Source organism: Sus scrofa, chromosome 2 (assembly GCF_054392235.1).
Source record: "Sus scrofa isolate SSC_HxYL_T2T_F1_AM1 chromosome 2, Sscrofa_HxYL_maternal_Yorkshire_Landrace_v2.0, whole genome shotgun sequence".
Taxonomy (NCBI): domain Eukaryota; kingdom Metazoa; phylum Chordata; class Mammalia; order Artiodactyla; family Suidae; genus Sus; species Sus scrofa.
In genome coordinates this window covers 86,831,696-86,850,504 of record NC_139384.1, presented here as the reverse complement: position 1 = coordinate 86,850,504, position 18,809 = coordinate 86,831,696, and the positions used below count along the sequence as shown (strand labels likewise).

General features: G+C 59.4%; 1 protein-coding gene across 26 annotated transcripts in view; it reads right to left on the bottom strand.

Annotated features, from left to right (window-relative positions):
• Positions 1–27: 27 nt before the first annotated feature.
• DOT1L (DOT1 like histone lysine methyltransferase) overlaps positions 28–18,809 on the bottom strand; it is a 62,531-nt gene continuing 43,749 nt past the window's right edge. For 10 of the 26 annotated variants that reach the window (XM_085013393.1, XM_021084189.2, XM_085013402.1 and 7 more), the window contains 19 exons: positions 18,577–18,645; positions 17,890–17,996; positions 17,567–17,608; positions 16,799–16,909; positions 16,483–16,717; positions 15,993–16,106; positions 15,236–15,327; positions 14,623–14,724; positions 14,257–14,394; positions 13,637–13,762; positions 12,155–12,639; positions 11,861–11,996; positions 11,348–11,494; positions 10,073–10,202; positions 9,206–9,783; positions 8,918–9,123; positions 6,318–6,382; positions 4,997–5,908; positions 28–2,344 (listed from right to left, as the gene is read on the bottom strand). In XM_085013393.1, coding sequence (XP_084869519.1) covers positions 2,337–2,344; positions 4,997–5,908; positions 6,318–6,382; positions 8,918–9,123; positions 9,206–9,783; positions 10,073–10,202; positions 11,348–11,494; positions 11,861–11,996; positions 12,155–12,639; positions 13,637–13,762; positions 14,257–14,394; positions 14,623–14,724; positions 15,236–15,327; positions 15,993–16,106; positions 16,483–16,717; positions 16,799–16,909; positions 17,567–17,608; positions 17,890–17,996; positions 18,577–18,645 — 3,803 coding nt within the window. In that variant the 3' untranslated portion in view covers positions 28–2,336. Of the gene's footprint in view, positions 2,345–3,758; positions 4,375–4,775; positions 4,907–4,996; positions 5,909–6,317; positions 6,383–8,917; positions 9,124–9,205; positions 9,784–10,072; positions 10,203–11,347; positions 11,495–11,860; positions 11,997–12,154; positions 12,640–13,636; positions 13,763–14,256; positions 14,395–14,622; positions 14,725–15,161; positions 15,328–15,992; positions 16,107–16,482; positions 16,718–16,798; positions 16,910–17,566; positions 17,609–17,889; positions 17,997–18,576; positions 18,646–18,809 lie in introns of all 26 variants that reach the window. The other 16 variants (XM_021084186.2, XM_021084185.2, XM_021084190.2 and 13 more) reach the window with 3 other exon arrangements.

Genomic DNA, 18,809 nt, shown 5'->3' with positions numbered 1-18,809 from the left:
AGGAAGAAACACTGCCACCAGACCAGGTTCAAGTGAAAACAGGTATTTTATTACAGCGTCTAGAAGTGGAAACGCAGAGTGTAGTGGGGTTCCCTTGGGAAGAGGGGAGCCAGCGCCCCATCTGAAACACAGGCTACCAGAACAACAAAGCAAAGCCTTACAAACTGAGGTGGAGATGTGAGAAAGCGTGGTTGGACGAGCGAAAGAGAACCAACGGTCGGACCTCGAGCAGGATAAATAACAGCGGTGAGTTTTTAAATAGGTCACGATTCCTAGAGGAAGGGAGGGTCGCCTTAGTTGTTAGGTTTTCCTGAGCAAAAACTGTAGCCATCAGACCTGAAGTGCCCGCGTCAACAGCAGCGGCAGGTCCTTCCTGTGGTCAGTGGCTGAGCTCAGGCCGAGGGTCTGGGACTGGAGAAGAGGCTGAGCTGGGCACCCTGTGCGGCAGGCCCTGGGCCCATGAGGGTGTGCAGAGGACAACTAGGTGTGGCGGTCTCAAGCCCACCCCCCCAACGAGTGACGCAGTGTTTGTGTACAGTGTTGCTTTGTTCCAGACGGGCACTCCTGTTGGCCCTGCAGCTTTTCAGGGAGCCTTGTACTCCTGACACAGGGAGGGGCCTTTTGGAGAGGGGCCTGGGGGTCAGGGCCAGGCCAGCACCATCGTGCCTGGGAAGCGCTGCCCTGGAGGGCAGGGGCAGGGTGGCTGGTCACAGGAGGGGCACTATCTCCAGCCCCAACTGCTGCCTGCACAGGGCTGTCCTGCTCTGCCCTCATGGCCTGTGTCCTGTCCCACAGGGCCTCCGCCCACCTGCCCGCAAGGCTGGCTCTAGACCTCCCCAGAGATCAGGAAGCAGGCCCAGGCTCTGGCCACCAGACAGACCCTTTCGGGCAAGCAGAGGGCTCTGGGCATCCACCTCAGGGGTGGGGTTGTGTGGGCCAGACTGGGGGAGGCTCAAATCAGATCCCCATGGAAGGCCCACCTCCCACACTCCTTGGCTAGTGCCATCTCTGGAGCAAGCACCTAAGGACGGGGCTCTGACCCCTTGCACCCAGCCTTGGCCAGGGCACCCATCTCAAGAGTCTGGGCTCCCTGCCAGCACCTTTGGCCAATGTCCGCCCTTTCAGGGGACTGAGAAGTGCTCAGGAGGCACAGACAACACTGCCCCACCAGGAACCCAGGACCGGTCACAAAAACTATGCAAGAGGGGTGAGAGCCCTTCCGGCTACCTGGGGGCCTCAGGGGATGCCTGCTGCCCGGCCACCCCCAATGCTCCTGTTCCCAAGCACCACCATGGCCCCTCCACATGGGGCAGGTGTCATCCCCAGCTGTGGGGTTGGTGGGCAGACCCTGGGCCAGCGCCACCGTGCACTTTAATAGGAAGGTTTCCCCTCACTTTTCTCTTTAGTTTACTGTGCATTCGTCATAAAATCTAAAAATAAATGAAGTCAAGTCTATGAAATTTATAAATTTTCATCACATCTCTATAAAATACTGTCACCCGTCAGCGTGACTCTCCTGTAGACACACCAGGCACCCACAACTAACCTGCCCGCATTTCCAACCACCACTATGGGAGCCAACCCTGCATGGGTGGCCTGCGGCGCGAGCAGGATGAGCAGAGACGTACAAAAGTAAATGCACTTGTCACACGAGCCAGCCAGGCAAGAGTCGGGTACCAGACCCTCCTCACAGCACCACTCAGAGCGGGTCCCCTCCTTGAGGCTCCGCCACTGCAGCCTTGCCGCTGGTGGACCCGGCCCTTCCTATGCCAAAGGCGGATCCCGGACCGGGCTGCGTCCGTTCACAGTGCTGAGTGGGCGGGCCTTCTCTGAGGAACCGCCTCCACCTGGAGACGCTGCCTTTGGTATAGGAAGAGTGGTGGGGACACACTGGGCAGGCGCTTCAAAGGACTGGTTTGGCGTTGGTCAACCTCGAGAGTCAGCACCAAGAGGACATGGAGGCGCGAGCCTGGCGACAAGATAGCACCGGCCCGGCTGGCGGCGTCTCCGGGCGGGCCAGTCCTTCGGTAGATGTCTTTATATAGATCCTCTCATATATAGTATTTACACTTCTCAATAGGTTGCCTTTACGACTTCAGTGGAATAAAATAAGTCAAAATTGTTTATACTTTTTAAAAAACGATAAATACTTTATCTAAAACTATCGACAGTACAGGCTGGAGCCAGGCCCCAGGAGCCGTCTCCGCAGTTCTGCGCAGCGCTGATTCACAGTAGAGCCTGTCCTCTGGCTTCTGTCCGTCCTTGCCGTCCTGTGGTGGGCGCGGCACCGCCGGCCCGCCCTGTCCTTGCATAGTCTCGCGGTTGAGGTAGAAATCCTAGTTACCTGCGGAGACGGCACGGGAGGAAAGGCAGCACAGTGTTAGTGTCTTCCACGAGCCTAGGCGCTCCTCTGGGCCAGGGGACCAAAGCCGCCTACAGACAGACCAACAGACGGACCAAGGTGGTGGCTTCAAGGACCCCTGTGCTGCGCCCCTGGCCCGTCAGAGGCGGGATGTCCCCATCCCAAGCCTTTGCAGTGTGCGTGGGGTGCTGCCTGGGTTCTGGCCTCCTCTCCCCACCTCCCCCCCGAAACCTTGGAACTGAGTCCCTCCCTGGTCACCACTCTGGGTGTGAGGTGGGTACTGTTCAGCTGGGGCTGCCTGTGATGGGCCTGGGGCAGGGGACGGAAGGCAGTGTCCACCGTGGGCCTGACACCCGACCTCCATGTGCACATCTATCCTCTCCAAGTCAACATCTTCTATGACGGAGCGAGGCCACTGTGCACTAAGCTGTCCTACCTCCTAGGCTTCTGCAACAGGACTGAGGCATAGTCCATCGCCAGGCCTCGGACAAGGCTGTCTGCTGACCTGCACCCTAACCAGACTCCAGCGGCCTCCCATCTGTTTCCATTTAAACACAAGACAGCCAGCCAAGGACAGCAGGCAGGCCCTGAGCTTGGCCCTGGTGCCCAGTTTCCATTTGAGTACTTGCCCCCTGGGCTGTGGGCTCGCCCAGGAAGGCCCCTGTCCCAGGGGAAGTGGATGTAGCACCAGCTGTGGCCGGGCCAGGAGCACCGTGCCCAGCTAACTGCCTGCCCCTCCTAACAGACACCTGCCCTGTCCAGCTCCCAAAGGCGGGCCCTTCCTATGCTGTCCCTTGCAGACCCCACACAGCCAGTCTGAGACTCACAGGCTGAGAGGAGGAGCTGTGCTGTGGTCCTGACTACAAGGCACTGCCCACCGGCCTGGCCTGCCTTCCTGTGTGGCCAGGGCCATGCCCACCCTTACCTACCAGCCCCTAGAGGCAGAGGCCTTTAGCTAATTAAGCCCAACACATGACCCAACAGTGACCACTGTTCTCTGAAGGTCTGCTCTGTACCAGGGGCCTTAAATCCTACTTTAAGGAAATGGGCTAAGGCCCAAGAGCGCACAGAAGGCAAAGCTGGATCCTGAGCTGGCTGGGACCCTGGCCGGCAGACAGCAAGCCTGGGGTGGCAGCAAGCTTGAGCTGGGCCTGATAAGCCAGAACTCCAGCCTTGTCCAGCTCCTCTGGGCCCCTCCGTGGGGGACCTGGTGAGAGGGTCCAGTCAGCGGCGGGGCTAGCCACGCCCTCCCTTGCTCTCGGTGGCAAGCTCAGGCCACCCCAGGTCCCTTGCCTCCCTGGCCCCTCTGCGGAGCCGTGCGGGCCCGCCTGCTCTCTGCAAAAGGAAGGACAGTTCAGTGTCTGGTATGGGCCGCCTGCTCAGGCTCTCGCCTTACCTTACAGAATACGGACTGCTAGCTAAGCAAGGTCTTTATCGCGGCTTAACCCCCGCAAGGCGCGCGGCATATGGAGGCGGCATGCCAAGGGAAACCCACACGGCGGGCGGCCCCGTGGAGCTGGCCTGCGGGATCATGGGTGTGGCCTGGGCCAGGGCCAGCCCAGGCAGGGGCTGGTGGTGCACCGTGAAGGAGGGGCGGGACACCTTGTGCGGGAGGGAGGCCAGCTTGATGGACACAGAGGCGTTAGCAGGCGGCAGAGAGGCGGCAGAGGAGGCAGGTAAGAAAGCTTGGTTAGCCGGGAGGGACGCAAGGTTCTGCAGAAGCACGGGCTCAGAGTTAGCCGGGAGCAGCGCGGGGGGAGGAGGCAAGGCAGCGTTAGGGGGGGGCGGTGCGTGAAGGGCGGGCTGCCCTGGAGGGGGCCGGCCCAGGTGGGGAGGGGGTGGGGGCGGCCTCGGCTCCGCAGAGGACGGGGCCTGAAAGGAAGAGGCCGGGGTGCTGGCCACCGCCTGCAGCGGGGTTAAGCTCAGCGTGGCGCTGCGACATGCAGCCCCACTGCCGAAACTGGCTCCAAACGGATGAGCGGAGGCGGGAGGCACCGCGTGGTTAAAGACACCTGCAAACAGGAGAGAAAAACTCAGCTTCAACAGGCGGGCATCTCGTTAAGCCAAGAGAAGCACGCGGAAAGGGGGGAGCAAACGGCAGCTGCGGCTCCGCGTGCATCACAGGTGCGGGTGCAAAGCGCGGGCAAGTGGGGCTTACCTGCAGGACAGCTCCAGGCCACCCCTCTCCCCACCCCGGGGCCCCAGCTGTGAGCTCGGGGCTCCTCTCCACCCTGCATGAGCCTGGTATGCACAGCGAGCGCCAGCCCCCAAGGCCGCCTGGAGCCCCCACGGCATCAGGCTTGCCGGTGTCCTCCCCCTCCACAGGGAGGAGGAGAGCTGAGTCGTGGCGCCGGCTCCTCTGAGAGTAAGAGGGATGCCGTCAAACCAGAGAGCCTGGCACAGGCCGACTCACGCGTGAGTGCTCTGCCCACACGACAGTCACGTCTGCGCTTCCTGAAAGGAAACGAGGTGGCGGGCGCAAAGTGGACCGGGAGGGAGACGTGGACACAGCCTCTCCCCCTTTAGGGGGCCCTGGAAGGGAACCTGCAAACAGTGGTGGTTAAATCCTGCGGCCCGCATCTCGTCCCCAAGTGGGTCCCATGGGACCTAACCAGACAGGACGGCGCTGCCTACCTCCAACTGCGCCGCCAGCGACCCCGGAGGAGAAGCTGCCCATGGCGTGCGAGTTGGTCAGTCTGGTGGCGGCGGACGAGCCATGCACCAGGCCGGCGGCGGGCACGGAACTGAACAGGGACTGCAGCACGGATGGGCCCAGGTTGGCCTGCAGGGACATGGGGCCCAGTGTGAACTGCGGGCTGGGGGCAAAGGCGCCCAGGAAGGGCCGGTGTGTCTGGGTGGCCGGGGCCGTGCTGCCTGCTGAGGACACTGCCGGGGTGAGGCCTGGGCCACTGAGGAGGCCCCCAGGGGGTGCGGTGGCGGCGGCCATGAAGAGGTTGTGGCCATTCTTCACGTCGGGCTCACGGTCACGGCCCTTGCCCGCCTTGCTGTGCACCAGAGAGGCCTTGTCCGTGGGCCCGCAGGTGGGCAGGCCCCCCTCGCCCTTTGGGCCCAGTCCATCCAGCTGCCTCTTGTTCGAGAAGGGGCCAGGTTCTGAGGCGCCGCCCTCCTTGCCCCGTGGGGCAGGGAAGCTCAAGGGCGCACCCAAGCCAGCCGCCTCGGGGGCCTTGTGGGAGAGAGAAGCACCATCACTGAAGCTGTGTAAACTGAGGTCGGTTGCCAGGCCCCCGCCAAGGGCAAAGCCGCTGGCAGGGTGGCTGCTGGGACTCAACCCGCCTGCCGCTGGCAGGGTGCCCGAGAAGCTCTTCCTGGAGTGGGCGGCCAGCTTGGTGTCGGCTGAGCTGGGCTCCTCCAGGCTGGGCCGGAAAGCAAACAGGGAGCTGTGGCTCAGAGTGGAGCTGGCCTGCAACGGGCTATCAGCCGCCCTGGACAGGCCAAGGTCGGAGATGGGCGAGAACGTGGACTTCCACTTGCTGCTGTTGACTGGCTCGCTGGCCGGCGGCACCTTCCTTCCCGCCAGGCCGCCACCTGATGGAAGAGGCAGTGGCCATGAGGCCCAAGCGGAGGTTGTGGGGGACCAGACCACTCCCAGCTCAGAAGGACTTCCACCCAAGAGAAGCCTCTTTTGGGAAGACAGGACAGGCCCTGGGTTCGGTGGAGGCACAGGCCAGCCCCTGCAGGAGGGCAGGTGTGTGGCTCAGAGGACCAGATGGGCCCAATTTAGCCCAGCCAGCACTGAGGGCACCTGTTGTAGGTGTGGCTGCCTGCAGAGAAAGGACTGAGGGGGCCAGGTGACAACTGACACCACGCAGGCACAGCTCTGGATGCCCGGTGGGGCTCCTCACAGGCCAGGCAGGTCCAGCCCGAGCAGCAGGGACACAGCCTGGGTCACATCATGGTGCCAGGGACTCAGGCTTCAGTGAGCACTGATACTCACCATTTTCCAAGGTTTTCGGAGGAGATTTGCTTTCTAAGGAGATTGTTGCAATTTTTCTCTCGATTCTATCAAGAACAACAAAAAAAAAGAGATATGAATGTTTGTCATCCTTGTGCATGTCAGAGAGCTGCAGATTTACACTAAACTGCCAAGGAGGCGAGCCCTGCCTAAAGGAGGCCAGGCACCCACGAGCTTGTGCAACGGCCCCCATGCTGGCGAGATGCTGCCTATGGTGGCTTGGCTGAGAGCTGAGCCCCAGCATAGGAGGAGGGAGGCTGTTTCCCAATACACAGAGACAAACCCCAATGCCAGAAAGAGCTGTCTCCATGTTCAGTGTTCTCCCAGCTCTATGAACCGTGTCACCCACAGACAGTGGACACTGCCATCTAGTATGTGTCCGTAGGTGAACCAAATTACAAAACGGTGTGTGTTTCACGTGTCGGGATTTTTATGGACCATCTAAAAGAACCCTGACCTCCAGGGACACAGAACTCCTAAAAAAAATCCAGAGCTTTGAGAACATAATTTCTATCTGTGGTAAAATAACCCAAACAAGACCCTGGAAACTCAGGCAAGCAAAGACAACATAGAAACCAGTCCCGAGGAGATGTAACACTTCTGCGCCTTGTAGGAGAGAAGGACACAGGACACGGGCAGCAAACTGAGAACATGACCAGAGGGCAGAGTGCACAGTGCGGATGGTGTACCTGGAGGGGGGTCATGGACCAGAACACACAAGAACTCTTAAGATTTAACAACACAAGACAACCCACCTCAAGTGTGGGCCCAGGACCTAAAGAGACATCTCTCTGAGAAAGAGAAGATACTGAGTGTCAACAGCTGTTAGGGAGACACTGTCAGAACCAGGAGATACCCCACACCCAGGGGAATAGCTACTATATCAAAAACAAACCCAGAGGAGTTCCTGCCGTGGCTCAGCAGTTAACAAATCTGACTAGCATCCATGAGGACGCAGGTTGGATCCCTGGCCTTGCTCAGGAGGTTAAGGATCTGGCATTGCTGTGAGCTGTGGTGTAGGTCACAGACGCAGCTCGGATCCTGGGTTGCTGTGGCTGTGGTGTAGGACAGCAGCTACACCTCTGATATGACACCTAGTTTGGGAACCTCCATATGCTGTGGGTGTGGATCTAGAAAGCAAAAACAAAAACACAGAAAATAACAAATGCTGGCGACAGCGTGGGAAGACTGGCCCCCTCATGCATGGCTGGCAGGAATATAAGACTGGGCAACTGTGCACAGCAGTCTGCTGGTTCCTCAGAAAGTTAAAACATGGATGTATCACATAATCTAGCAATTCCACTCCTAGGTACTGAGCAAACTGAAAACAGGTTTTCAAACAAAAACACATATACAAATGGCAGCAGCAGGATTCACAAGAGCTTAAAACTGGAAGCAAGCCAAGTGTCCATGCACGGAAGATGGATAATTATGTACAAGGTTGTCCATCCACACAGTGAAATACGACTCAGCCTTAAAAAGGAAGGAGATTTTTTTTTTTTTTTTTTTTTTGTCTTTTGTCTTTTCTTTTTGTTGTTGTTGTTGTTGTTATTGTTGCTATTTCTTGGGCCGCTCCCGCAGCATATGGAGGTTCCCAGGCTAGGGGTTGAATCGGAGCTGTAGCCACCGGCCTACGCCAGAGCCACAGCAACGCTGGATCCGAGCCGTGTCTGCAACCTATACCACAGCTCACGGCAACACCGGATCGTTAACCCACTGAGCAAGGGCAGGGATCGAACCCGCAACCTCATGGTTCCTAGTCGGACTCGTTAACCACTGCGCCACGACGGGAACTCCCCGGAAGGATATTCTGACACCTGCTGCAACATGGATGGACCTTGAGGACGTGATGCTCAGTGAGAGAAGCAGACATAGAAGGACAAAGACTATCTGAGTCCACTCCCAGGAGATCCCTAGGAGTCAGATTCATAGAGACAGGAAGGAGATGGTGTGGCAGGGGCTGGGGAGGGGTTGGAGAGTGATTATTAAGGGGTATGGGGTTTCTTTCTAAGGTGATAAAAAGGTACTAAAATCCATAGTGGTGATATCTGCACAACCCCATAAATAAATCAGAAATCACTGGATTGCTCATTCTAAATGAGTAGTAGAATATGTGAATTATACCTAATAAAGCTGGGGTCAAAGAAAAAGAAGGAAGAAGACCCTCCACCATCAGATGAAGAGACACAAAGTGTTTCTGAGAGCCTCAGGGCACGCTTCTCGGTTCTTTCCCCACTGTGGTCAGCTGGCCTCCCCTCCTCTCTGCCAACAAGTGACATCTGCACCCCTGGGCCACCCCATGATGGGCCACTGACCCAGGACCTACAGGCTCAGCAGGTCAGCCCTACTCTGGGCATAGGGAGACACTAAGCACCAGGTGGCAAGAGGCTCTGGGAGGTCCCGTTTCTTAAAGGGAAACAATCCAGGAAGTAGCCTGTCTGCTCCAGGACATGCCCCACATGAGGGACCATGGCCCATGGGTCGGTGTGAAGCACCCAAGGTCGTGACCCCTGGCCCCCCACCCAGCGGCAGGTGGAAGCTGCCTGCCTTGCATCCTGACCATGCCCTGCCCCCACCCTTGCCTGGCACTGCCGGGCTCATCCTCCGAGCCCTGCTCCTCGTCCGAGGTCAGTGGGGAGTAGTGGGCCCCGTTGGTCTGGCTCAGGGGCTTTTCCTTCTTGAGCACGGGGGGCTGGTCATTGTCCTGGTAGGGGACAGGGGAACTCTTCAGAGAGCTCTCAGGGGATGAGATGGCCGTGATCTCCAAAGGCTGGTTGATGTTGTTAACCTGAGGGGTCAGTCAGACACAGGAGACCGTCAGTGGGCCCCTCAGCACCCCTTGCCCTTCCCCACGCCACTCAGGGCCTCACCATGGAGTTGAGATTCAGGGGGGACCCTGAAGACTGAGTGAAGAGGCCAGCGACAGATGGTAGGGCCCGGCGCTTGGGGGACACGCCCGAGCTCAGGCTGGGGGTCCCTGCCGATGCCCGCTTTCTTCTGCCCCGCTTGCGGCTGTCCTGTCCATGGCTCTGGCCACTGTCCCCGCGAGTGCCCGATGGCAGGGGGCTGTGCTTGCTGGATGGCGACTGCTTGGCACTGCCAGCACCGGCTGCGATGGTGAACACGACCCTCCTCTTGGCTTCGCTCTCTGGGTCTGAGAAGCCAGCCTCAGCGGGGAGGTCCCCTTTGCTGGCGTCAGGGAGCGGGCCCTGGGTGGCCAGCCGGGGGCTGGTGCAGAGCTGAGGGGCGGGTGAGGCAGAGCCACAACTGCGAGGCTGTGTCAGCAGGGGCGGGTGCTGCGGGGTGGAGCTGCGGGACCCCATGGTGGCAAAGAGACTTCCGGAGCTGGAGGACTCATCCAAGGCGGGGGGCTCAGCTCCAGGGGCAAGTGGCACCGGGCTGCCAGCCAGGGTCCCACTGATGGCCATTGAGCCAGCGTAGGTGAAGCCTGTGAGAAGGACACAGTTTCTCAGGGGATGCTCTGGGGGAGCGTGAGGAAGCTAGGCTCTTTGCATCATGGCACGACAGACCCCCCCTTCCCTGGTCCAGGTGAGGACAGGTAGGGGCCCTGGGCTGTCACTTGTGTGTTGCTTCCCACTTCCTGACCCCAAGGCATGCCATGTGGCTGCTGACCACCAAGGCCCTGGTGCAGCTCAGACCTGGGGCAGGGGGAATCAGGCTGGCTGAGCTCTCACTCTGAGACCACGCCTCACGCGGCTGGGCCAAGAGCTTCTCACCTGTGGGAGGCAGGGCAAGACCTTTGCCCCCGGCAGCACTGCCCCCGGCGCCATGGGCATTAGCACCCATCTGCTTCTCAAGAGTGGTGGAGGTCTCTCGGGCCTGTGGGCCTGGGCTGGGGGTGCTTCTCTGTGGACAGAAAGTGCAGGCTGTCAGCGGGGTCGGAGCAGCAGAGCAGGTTGGGAGCAGGCCTGGGCACACGCCTCAGCAAGAAGAGTTGGGGAAGTGACTGTTCAGGGAGCGAGCACGGTGGCAGCCACCAGAAGGTTCTGACCAGATGAGGGATAGCTATCTGACTTCAGTTCTAAAGGCTCACTCAGGCTAGTAAGCTGACTGGGGGCAGGCCAGGGAGGAACAGGCAGGGGGACATGAGGGGCTGCAGCGATGACCAGTGCCTGCAATTCCACTCCTGCATGGAGCCAGATGAAAACAAGCAGCCACACAAAGCCTGCACATGCATGTCCACAGCAGCATGATTCACAACAGCCCAATGTGGGAGCAAAAGGTGAAGGGACACACACACACCATGTCCTCCGCATACAGAGTGTCACATACTGAAAAGGAGAGAAGCACCGAACACTTGCTACCACGTGGACGGACCTGGAGACCATGATGCTCAGTGAGAGAAGCAGACACAGAAGGACATATAGTGTGGGATTCCCTGGATGGGAAACGTCCAGAACAGGCAAATCCCCAGACACAGAGAAGGGGTCCTGGTTGTCAGGGGCTGGGGAAGGTGGGGGTGACTCCTCACGGAAAAGGGGCTTTTTCTGGGGTGATAGAACATTCTGGAATTAGAGTTGGCTCCACAACTCTGTTGAACATTCTAAAAAGAACTGCACTGCACCGTATACTTCAGAGGGGTGAGCGGTATGTGAATGATGTCTCTATAAACACAAAAAACAGCCCAGGCTATTCAGCAGTGCCATCTCCAAGTCCACAGGTATGAGGCAGAATGCAAATGAGGACCAGAAGGAAAGGAGAAGTTTCTATAGAATCTGGAAATTTTACTCTCTCTCCACCAGAACACACCACCTTTTACTAAAAAAGGTCTACAACAAAGACAGAAAATATTATTGTAACCGAATCTGGAAATCGCAGGTCCTATTTCTCTTGAGCATCGCAGTCAGACTGATTTTTAACCACACAAAATTTAACAGAAAGGGACTAAGCCTCGAGGCCACGAGGAGAAATAACATAAACAAAGGCCTCTCCCTGTTTCCACATGTGGTGCCCTCTGGGCACCCTGCTTCCGGCCCAGGGCCTGCACTCACCACTTTTTCAGCGCGGCTGGGCAGCACCACGCTGGCCAGAGGGATGCTGACAGGCAGCTTGCTGGGCTGCACGGTGCTGAGCGGGATGCTGACAGGCAGGCTGGTGATGGCCTCCCCACTGCTGGCGTAGGCGCGCTCCCTCACACCCTGCGGACACACCGCCAGACCGCCTGCTTCTGGGCCCAGGAAGCCCAGGCCACCAGCACCCCCCAAGGAACACGGAAGCCCTCCAACCACAGGGCTAGGGCCCTTGGCATTGCTCCCGCTCCTGCCCTTCCAGGGCCCCACTGGTCACCCCAATGTCCATCCACTCATTGGGCCCTCAGGCCTTTACCTTCCCCATACACCCATACTCGCCCTCTCCCGTCTGCTCCCCTAGCCTCGTTCCATGGTCACCACACCTGCCCTCATCCACTGGCTCTCTGCTGGCCAGGCCTGGCCTCTAGCCCAATGACGTCTCCACCAGCCCAGCCTGGCCCTGCAGGGTGCTGTGTGGGAGAAGAGAGGCCTTACCTTCTCGCTGCCCTTCTCTCCCGTCATCTGTAAGCCTGTGGGGGACGAGGGCCGAGGATCTTGGGGGCTCAGCTTGATGCCGTTGGTGATGCCGGGGCTGTGGTATGGGAGGCCATTCTCCTTGGTGGGCTCCACTCTGCAACAAGACCGTCTTTGCTCATTTTCTGGGGAGCCCCACAGCCATGGCTTTGCATTCAGAGATGGTGGCCCAGGCCCAACAAATCTCTGAATCTCGTCCCTCTCAAAAGACCCCCACAGGGCCCAAGGGCACCAGTCCAGCTGGGCCAAACTCACCGTGGGTGCAGATCGCTGGTGGCTGCCTTGTTGCCAGCCACGTGATCCTGGCTCAGGTGACGCCTCAGCACCAGCTTGGCAGGGGAGAGCCTAGTGTAGTCAGGCAGGGCCAGGCCAGACAACTTCTCGAGCCTTGGCCGGCCGCCATGGCTGGGGGTGCAGGGCACGACCTCCTGGTCCAGGGGGGAGGTCAGGTACTGGGGAGTGTTCTGCTTGGGCGAGGGTCGGCTGAGCGCGCTGCAGAGCTCGTAGCTGGCCGCATGGCCATTCATGGAGAGTTCCGGGCTTGTGCTGCTGAAGTGGGGCAGGGAGAACTTGGCACAGTCCAGCTCCAGGCGCAGCCGGCCAGGCTCAGCCTCTGGCTCCCGGGCCAGGCCACCCCTCCCCCGCAGGTGCGCAGACAGGGTGTCATCGGGTGGCACACAGGACTTGAGCTGCAGGAGCTCCTGCTGCCGCTGGCTCTTCTCCAGCTCCACGATGCTGATCTGTGAAGAGGCACACATGTCAGGGAGGCCGGCAGGGACAGCCCTGGGACAGCGAGAGGCTGGAGCAGGCTGGCGCCTGACGAAGCCCAGCAGTGTGTTCTAATGCGCTGAGTGTCCAGGTGGGTGTGAGAAAGCGAAGCACCGGGCACAGTGTCTGCTATGGTGGCTGGCGGCTGTGAGTAGGAGAGATCGGGACGCTATGTGGCAGGAGGTGTTTTTTTGTTTTTGGCAACACCTGTGGCATGTGGAAATTCCCGGGCTAGGGACTGAACCTGCACCACAGCAGCAACCCAACCCAATCTGCTGTAGTGACAACGCACCAGAGAGGAACTCCTCTTTAGCTTTTCCCTACAACAAACTGGCTCCTCTTGATTATACACAAGGAGATTGCTCCCGTGGGCACAGCCCGAGAGAGGACCTACTGTGGGGAAAGGGCAGCAAAGCTCTCCTGCGACACACAGGGCTGGGACCCTCAGGAAGCAGCTGGGCAGGAACCGTGACAGGACCTCCCCCTGCTCCCACACCTGCTTCGGGAGGGCAGTCTAAGGAAATGTCCCCATGAGGAGGCTCCGGGGCACAGAAATTCACCATGGTACAATCTCGCAGTGATAAATCCTCTGAAAGAACCCTGAGGGTCCAGCGACAGGGAGAGCTCACGTGAACCGTCAGAGCTCAGTGGGGAGACACGGAACAAGACACAAGGCCTCGGCCCGCACACGGGCTCCCGAGAACCAGAGCCAAGGCCGTGTCTTGCTGTGCTCTCTGGTCAAGTTACGCAGGCACTGAGGCAGCAGGATGAAGGGAACCTACACAGTGTGCTTTGTCCCTCCCGCACTTCTCCTCACTAACCTGAGACACAAGCACAGGCCTCCCATCTAGGTGCCCTGACTGCCCACCCAGGAGCTGATGAGGACAGAAGTCCAGGAGGAGGCGGCTCCAGGGCGCCAGCGTTCCCCAGGGCAGCTGGAGCCCAGAGACCCCTTGACAAGCCTCCTACCTGCAACTCCAGGCAGTGCCTCTGCTTCTCCGAGATCTGGCTCTTCAGGGCCTGCTTCTCTTTCAGCAGGTTCTCTAGGGACAGTGTGGACCAGTCCAACTTCAGTTCCTCGCAGCGAGCCTTGAGCTGCGGGGACAGGGCATCACGGCCATGAGCCCCAGCCAGACCGGCCCCCACCCCAAGGCTGTGCAGCCGTAGGGAGATGGGAGGAGCCTGCACTGACTGCCTGCCTTCCCGGCAGAGAGGTCTGCTTCCTGCTCATTGGGCTCTGGGGGGAGGTGGGCGGGCATCTGGGCAGGTGTCCCTGAGGGCCTGTGTGCTTGAAGCATAGGGCCTGCTCTGGAAGGCCGGGCTGAGGGGCAGCCCAGGGCAGACAGTTCCCCAGCAGGGAGCAAGGGAAGGGCACCAAAGGGTGGGACGGGATGCCCGTGACAAGCCAGCCTCCTGCATGTCTACTGGCGTGAGCCTAGGGTCCCCGGAGAGTGGGCTCGTGGAGGTGCCCAGTCCAGAGGAGGCAGAGGAACAGTGAGGCCTGGATGTCCTGAGAGCCTGTGCCACCTGACAGAAGTTTGAGAAGCGGCCTGCCCAAGGGCGCCCCACCTGCCACCCCCACAACATACCAGCTGCAGGCTCCGGCTTCGCAGCTCCCTGTTGCCCTTCTCCAGCTGCTCTGTCTGCTCCCGCAGCTGCTGGTTATGAGCCGAGATCTCCTTCTGTGCTTGGATCAGGTCATTGTAGGTCAGCGCCTTCACGCCCAGCTGAGGACACAAACAGCAGAGGTGGCGGGAAGGCACAGTGCTGGCTCACCCTCCCAGGCCCATGGAGCTGCTGGGGAGTGGCCCTCGCCCACCCTCCATACTGCCAGAGTCAAAGGCACCAGAAAGGCAATGGTCCTTCTGGACCTCGGCCCCCGATCCCACATGTCCCTAGTCTGCACTTGAGGTCACATGCTTGGCTTGCCGTGAACCAGGGTGGCGCATCTCTACCTCGTCCAGTTTCTGCTGGAAGAGCCTCTTGATCTCCTCTTTCTGAGCTTGGCAGTGGCCGAACAGTTGCTGTGCGACGCCCAGCAACCGGGCGTTCTTCTCCTGCAGGGGTGGAGGGCCATGGGCATGAGGCCCCGAGTGAAGGGCGCCCTGCACATGCCCTGTCCCCTCCCCCCAGCAGGCCCACCTGGCTGATTCAGAACAACACAGCCAGGGTGGTGGACAAACATGCACAAGGCACAGAGCCAGCCTGCAGAGGGCACATGGTGTCACACGGTGGCTGTCTTGAGTTATCAGTCTATGAGGAGCCACAGAACCTATGCTTCCCTCCCTCAAAAAAGCCTGGGTGCCTACCCTGCGGCCCCCAGCACTACCACCCAGGCTGTAGGGGATACTCTCCGTGTCACCTGGGGACGCTTCTCAGCACGGGAATGCTGTCATAGCAGGCCAGGGCCAGCTCTGCCAGGGGCCATTGGGCCCTGTAGGTGAGGGGACCAGGGCCCCTCAGGCCCACCCTCTCACCTGTCCAGAGTGCTCACCCTGGAAGCACTGGGGGTGCGGTCGCTCAGGCACGGACAGATCCCAGCCCGGCCAAGGCCACAGGCAGGCTCACCTTCTCCTGGTCCAGCAGCTGCTGCAGGTTGGCTTTGTACTGAGGAGTCTTTGTGTACGCCAGGAACTGTAAGTACTGAATCTTGAAGGATTCTAGGAGAGCCAAGTGACATGCTTTTGACACAGAAACAGCCAGGCTGAGGTTCAACGCGGGGGTTCAGGAGCGATGTGCAGGCTCCACGGAGCTCACACAATATGGCCGCCATCCAGGCCTTTGTCCCATGGGCATCTATCTGATAGCCACACCTGTGCCTTGGCCCTACCTGGGGTCCCTCAGTAGGAAGACTTCCTGTGTGTCCCTTACAGCTTCTGCTGTCACCAGCCCACCTTTCCTTTCTCCCAAGAACATGTGGGTTTCAGTTCCCTTATCTGGCAATTTTCTTGGTAAACACATGCTACTGATGTGGAACTGAGGAAACTGATAACTTCCAAAATTTCACAGGGGTTTCCTTCATCTAGTTTCTAAAGAGACAAGAAGCATCTCAAACTAGCCCAATAATGTGAGCATGTGCTCAACTAAAGCGGTCAGGGCCCTGTTCCTGCAAGGATAGATCCCCCAGTGCAGACACAGGGGCCAGCACCCTGTGTGTTTGTGTGGTGGGGGGAGCAGCACCCTCAGCCCCACTCGACTCCAGGAGCCCCACATGGTGACGACCACAGATGCCCCTAGACATGCTCCATATCCCCTGGGGCAGACCTCAGCTCTCGTCCCCACCCTCTCAACCCCCAGCATCAGGACCCTCATTTGGGTGGCTCACCTAGCAGCTTCTGCAGTGCGGGCGGGGTAGGTGCCAGCAGCAGCTGCTCAGGGGGGTGCCGCTGCACGCTGGGAGGTAGCTGGTAGAATGGGCTGTGAGGTGGCCTGTGCGCATCTGCAGGGAGACAGCCGTGGTCACATTTCTATAAACGGCACATCCGGGGTCCTGGACGCCACTACAGGACTCTACAGCTTTCTAACAAAGTCCAGACAGCACCAGCCCCTAAGTCTCAGCACTCCTGGCAGTCAGCCCACGCCCGCATGGCTTTGGAAGCTCCCCAAGCCAGGCTTCTGCCTAGGCCGGCATCACTTGAGGACACACTCTCCCAAGAAAGCCCCCAGGAGCTCTCACGGGGGTCTAGGGCGTTGGCACCACACAACACCTTCTGGCCCAAGCCCAGCAGGCTGTGGTAGCAGGACAGGGGCTGTGTCTAGTGGGCAAGGACCCCCATGGCACGGCACAGCATGGGGGCGCTCCTGGGGCAGCTCACCCTGCGGCGAGGGTGATGCCGCCCGCGACACGGTCTGGGCATGCAGCAGGTCCAGTGCGCTCTGGGTCTTCTTGGGCTTGCGCTCGGGGTTCGTGGAGCTCATCTTCTTGGGGCGCCCGCGCTTCCGGCCGGCCATCTTCCGGCCCTTCTTGTTCAGCTTCTTCTTCCGGGCTTTGGAGGGAGATGGCTTCTTGATGGTGGTCGCCCCAGCTTTCTCTTCCTCAGCACCAGAGTCCTAGCAGAGGCCCAGGTGAGGAAGCTGCATGGACCAGGGGCACCCACCCCCTTGAGGGCCCAGGGTCAGGCAGAAGCTCACCACGGGGGTGTCTGCGGGAACGGCCGCCTTGCTCTCGGGCACCTTGGTCGGGGTGGTCGTGTTGCTCTTATTTTCTCGCTGCTGCCGGCGCCGAGCTGCCTCCTGTTCCTCCTGGGGAGCAAGCGTGGCCCATGGCCCTTGAAGCTGGCCTGGCACCAGTGGGCATCTGGAACCCTTGCTCTGCCCATCTCAAGCCCCTGCCCGTGCACATGGAGGAAAGCGAGGCCATGCCTGGAGAACGCCCCCAGGGGGCCGAACAAGGCTCTCAGGCATTGACACGGGCCCTGCGGCCCATAACACTGTCACAGCACCTTCTGCCCCAAGCCATGGCAAGTACATAAACCCCGGGGACCCTAACAGGGCAGGAAGGAAGGACCTGGGACCCTGGGGCAGTTGCTGCCAACTGCTATCAATGGGCCCATTCAGACCCATGTGCCTGTTTGAATCTCCAAAGAAAAAGATGTGGACACACATCCTATGAGGTTCATATGCCAAATGACCGGCGAGCACGAGCCTACAAGCAGCACTAGGGAGGGTGGGGCGGCAGAAGCCACCAGATCACCAAGATGCTCTTCACAGGCCTTAGCTCATTTGATGTAACCCGCTGTTCTCAAAATGTGGCCCTGCTGAAGCTGCTCGTGATGAGGCACACACAGAAGGGAGAGGCCCCAGCACCCAGGCCCTCGCCTCCAGCTGGCCCTTTGGAAGCCACAGGTTCTGCTCGGCAGCAAGCCCAGTGTTAGGTCCAGGATAGATACACAAACTTACCCTGAGTTTTGGGTTTTTCAGACTAGAAAAATAGTTTTCAAGCTAGAAACGGAAAAAGAAAAGGTCTCATTAGCAGTTAGTCCAAAACCCTGCCAGGACGAAAGCAATAGAGGGTTCAGGGGCAGAAGTGTCAGGGGAGCATCTCTGCCCCAGGCCTGCCCTGTAGCCCTTGGGTGCCATCTCTGTAGGCAAGCAGCACTGTGGGCTGAGTCCAGGCCAAGGCCACTACTACAGGGTGTCACTTGGGACAGTGTCTACCCCAGTCACCCTCCAGTGTCCCAGGGCAGGAAGGGGCGTTGCGGGTGGGGCTGTGGGACACTCACTATGGTGCGGTCGATGGTATGCAGGTAGTAGGAGACTGGCTTCCCCGTCCATGACACTGAGCCCTTCAGCGGCGAGAGCTCCACCACACGCATGATGGTACCAATGTCTGCACACGGCAGGCCACATGTGAGAGTCTGTGAAGTGCTCGGGAAACGACGCCGCAGGGCTCTGCATGCCCCTCACTCTGTAGCCCAGCCCAACCAGGGAGGAAGGACCCAAGCCCATCAGGGCGGTGTCCACAGCGCTGTCCCATCTAAGGTGTGCAGCCAAGGATGAGGGTGACAAACCCACAGGGTGGGCATGAAGCACTCAGAGGGCGATTTAGAAACCACACAGATGCAAGGATACCCAGTGCCCAGAATCCAGCATCCATGGCCCAAAGGCAGAGGCTGTGCACACAGGGCCCAACTGTGGCCCTGTCAGCTATGCACCATCCCTCAGCCTCTGCTCAGCCTGTGGGTCTCACAGGGCATGGCTGCTCAAGGGCCATGGGGCCACATCAGAAGTCTGTGCTCATCACAACTGTGGGGCTCCTACACTGGTAGGGAGGGGCAGGGAGGCTGCTCCACTCCCCATAGTGCCCAGGATGCCCCCTTGTCACAGTGCAGGAGTGGTGAGGTTGCCTGAATGCAGTCAAACTGCTTAAATCGTACATGTCAATGATTCAACAATAGAGGAGCTCTTACCACTCAAGTTTCGACTGTTTATCCTGAAGTTGAGAGGTGCGAAGGGCTTTGAGGACACGATTCTGCCACCTGAAACACAGAGAGTGGTCACTGCCAGGCAGGGGACCATCAGGGACAAACAGCCTGATGAAGGGGAGAGCAGCAGCACAGCAGCTTCAGGACAGACAGGAGCTCTGACGCGGCAGCACAGGGGCTGTGGCCTGTCCTAATCTTAAGGTCAAAGCAAACCAAGC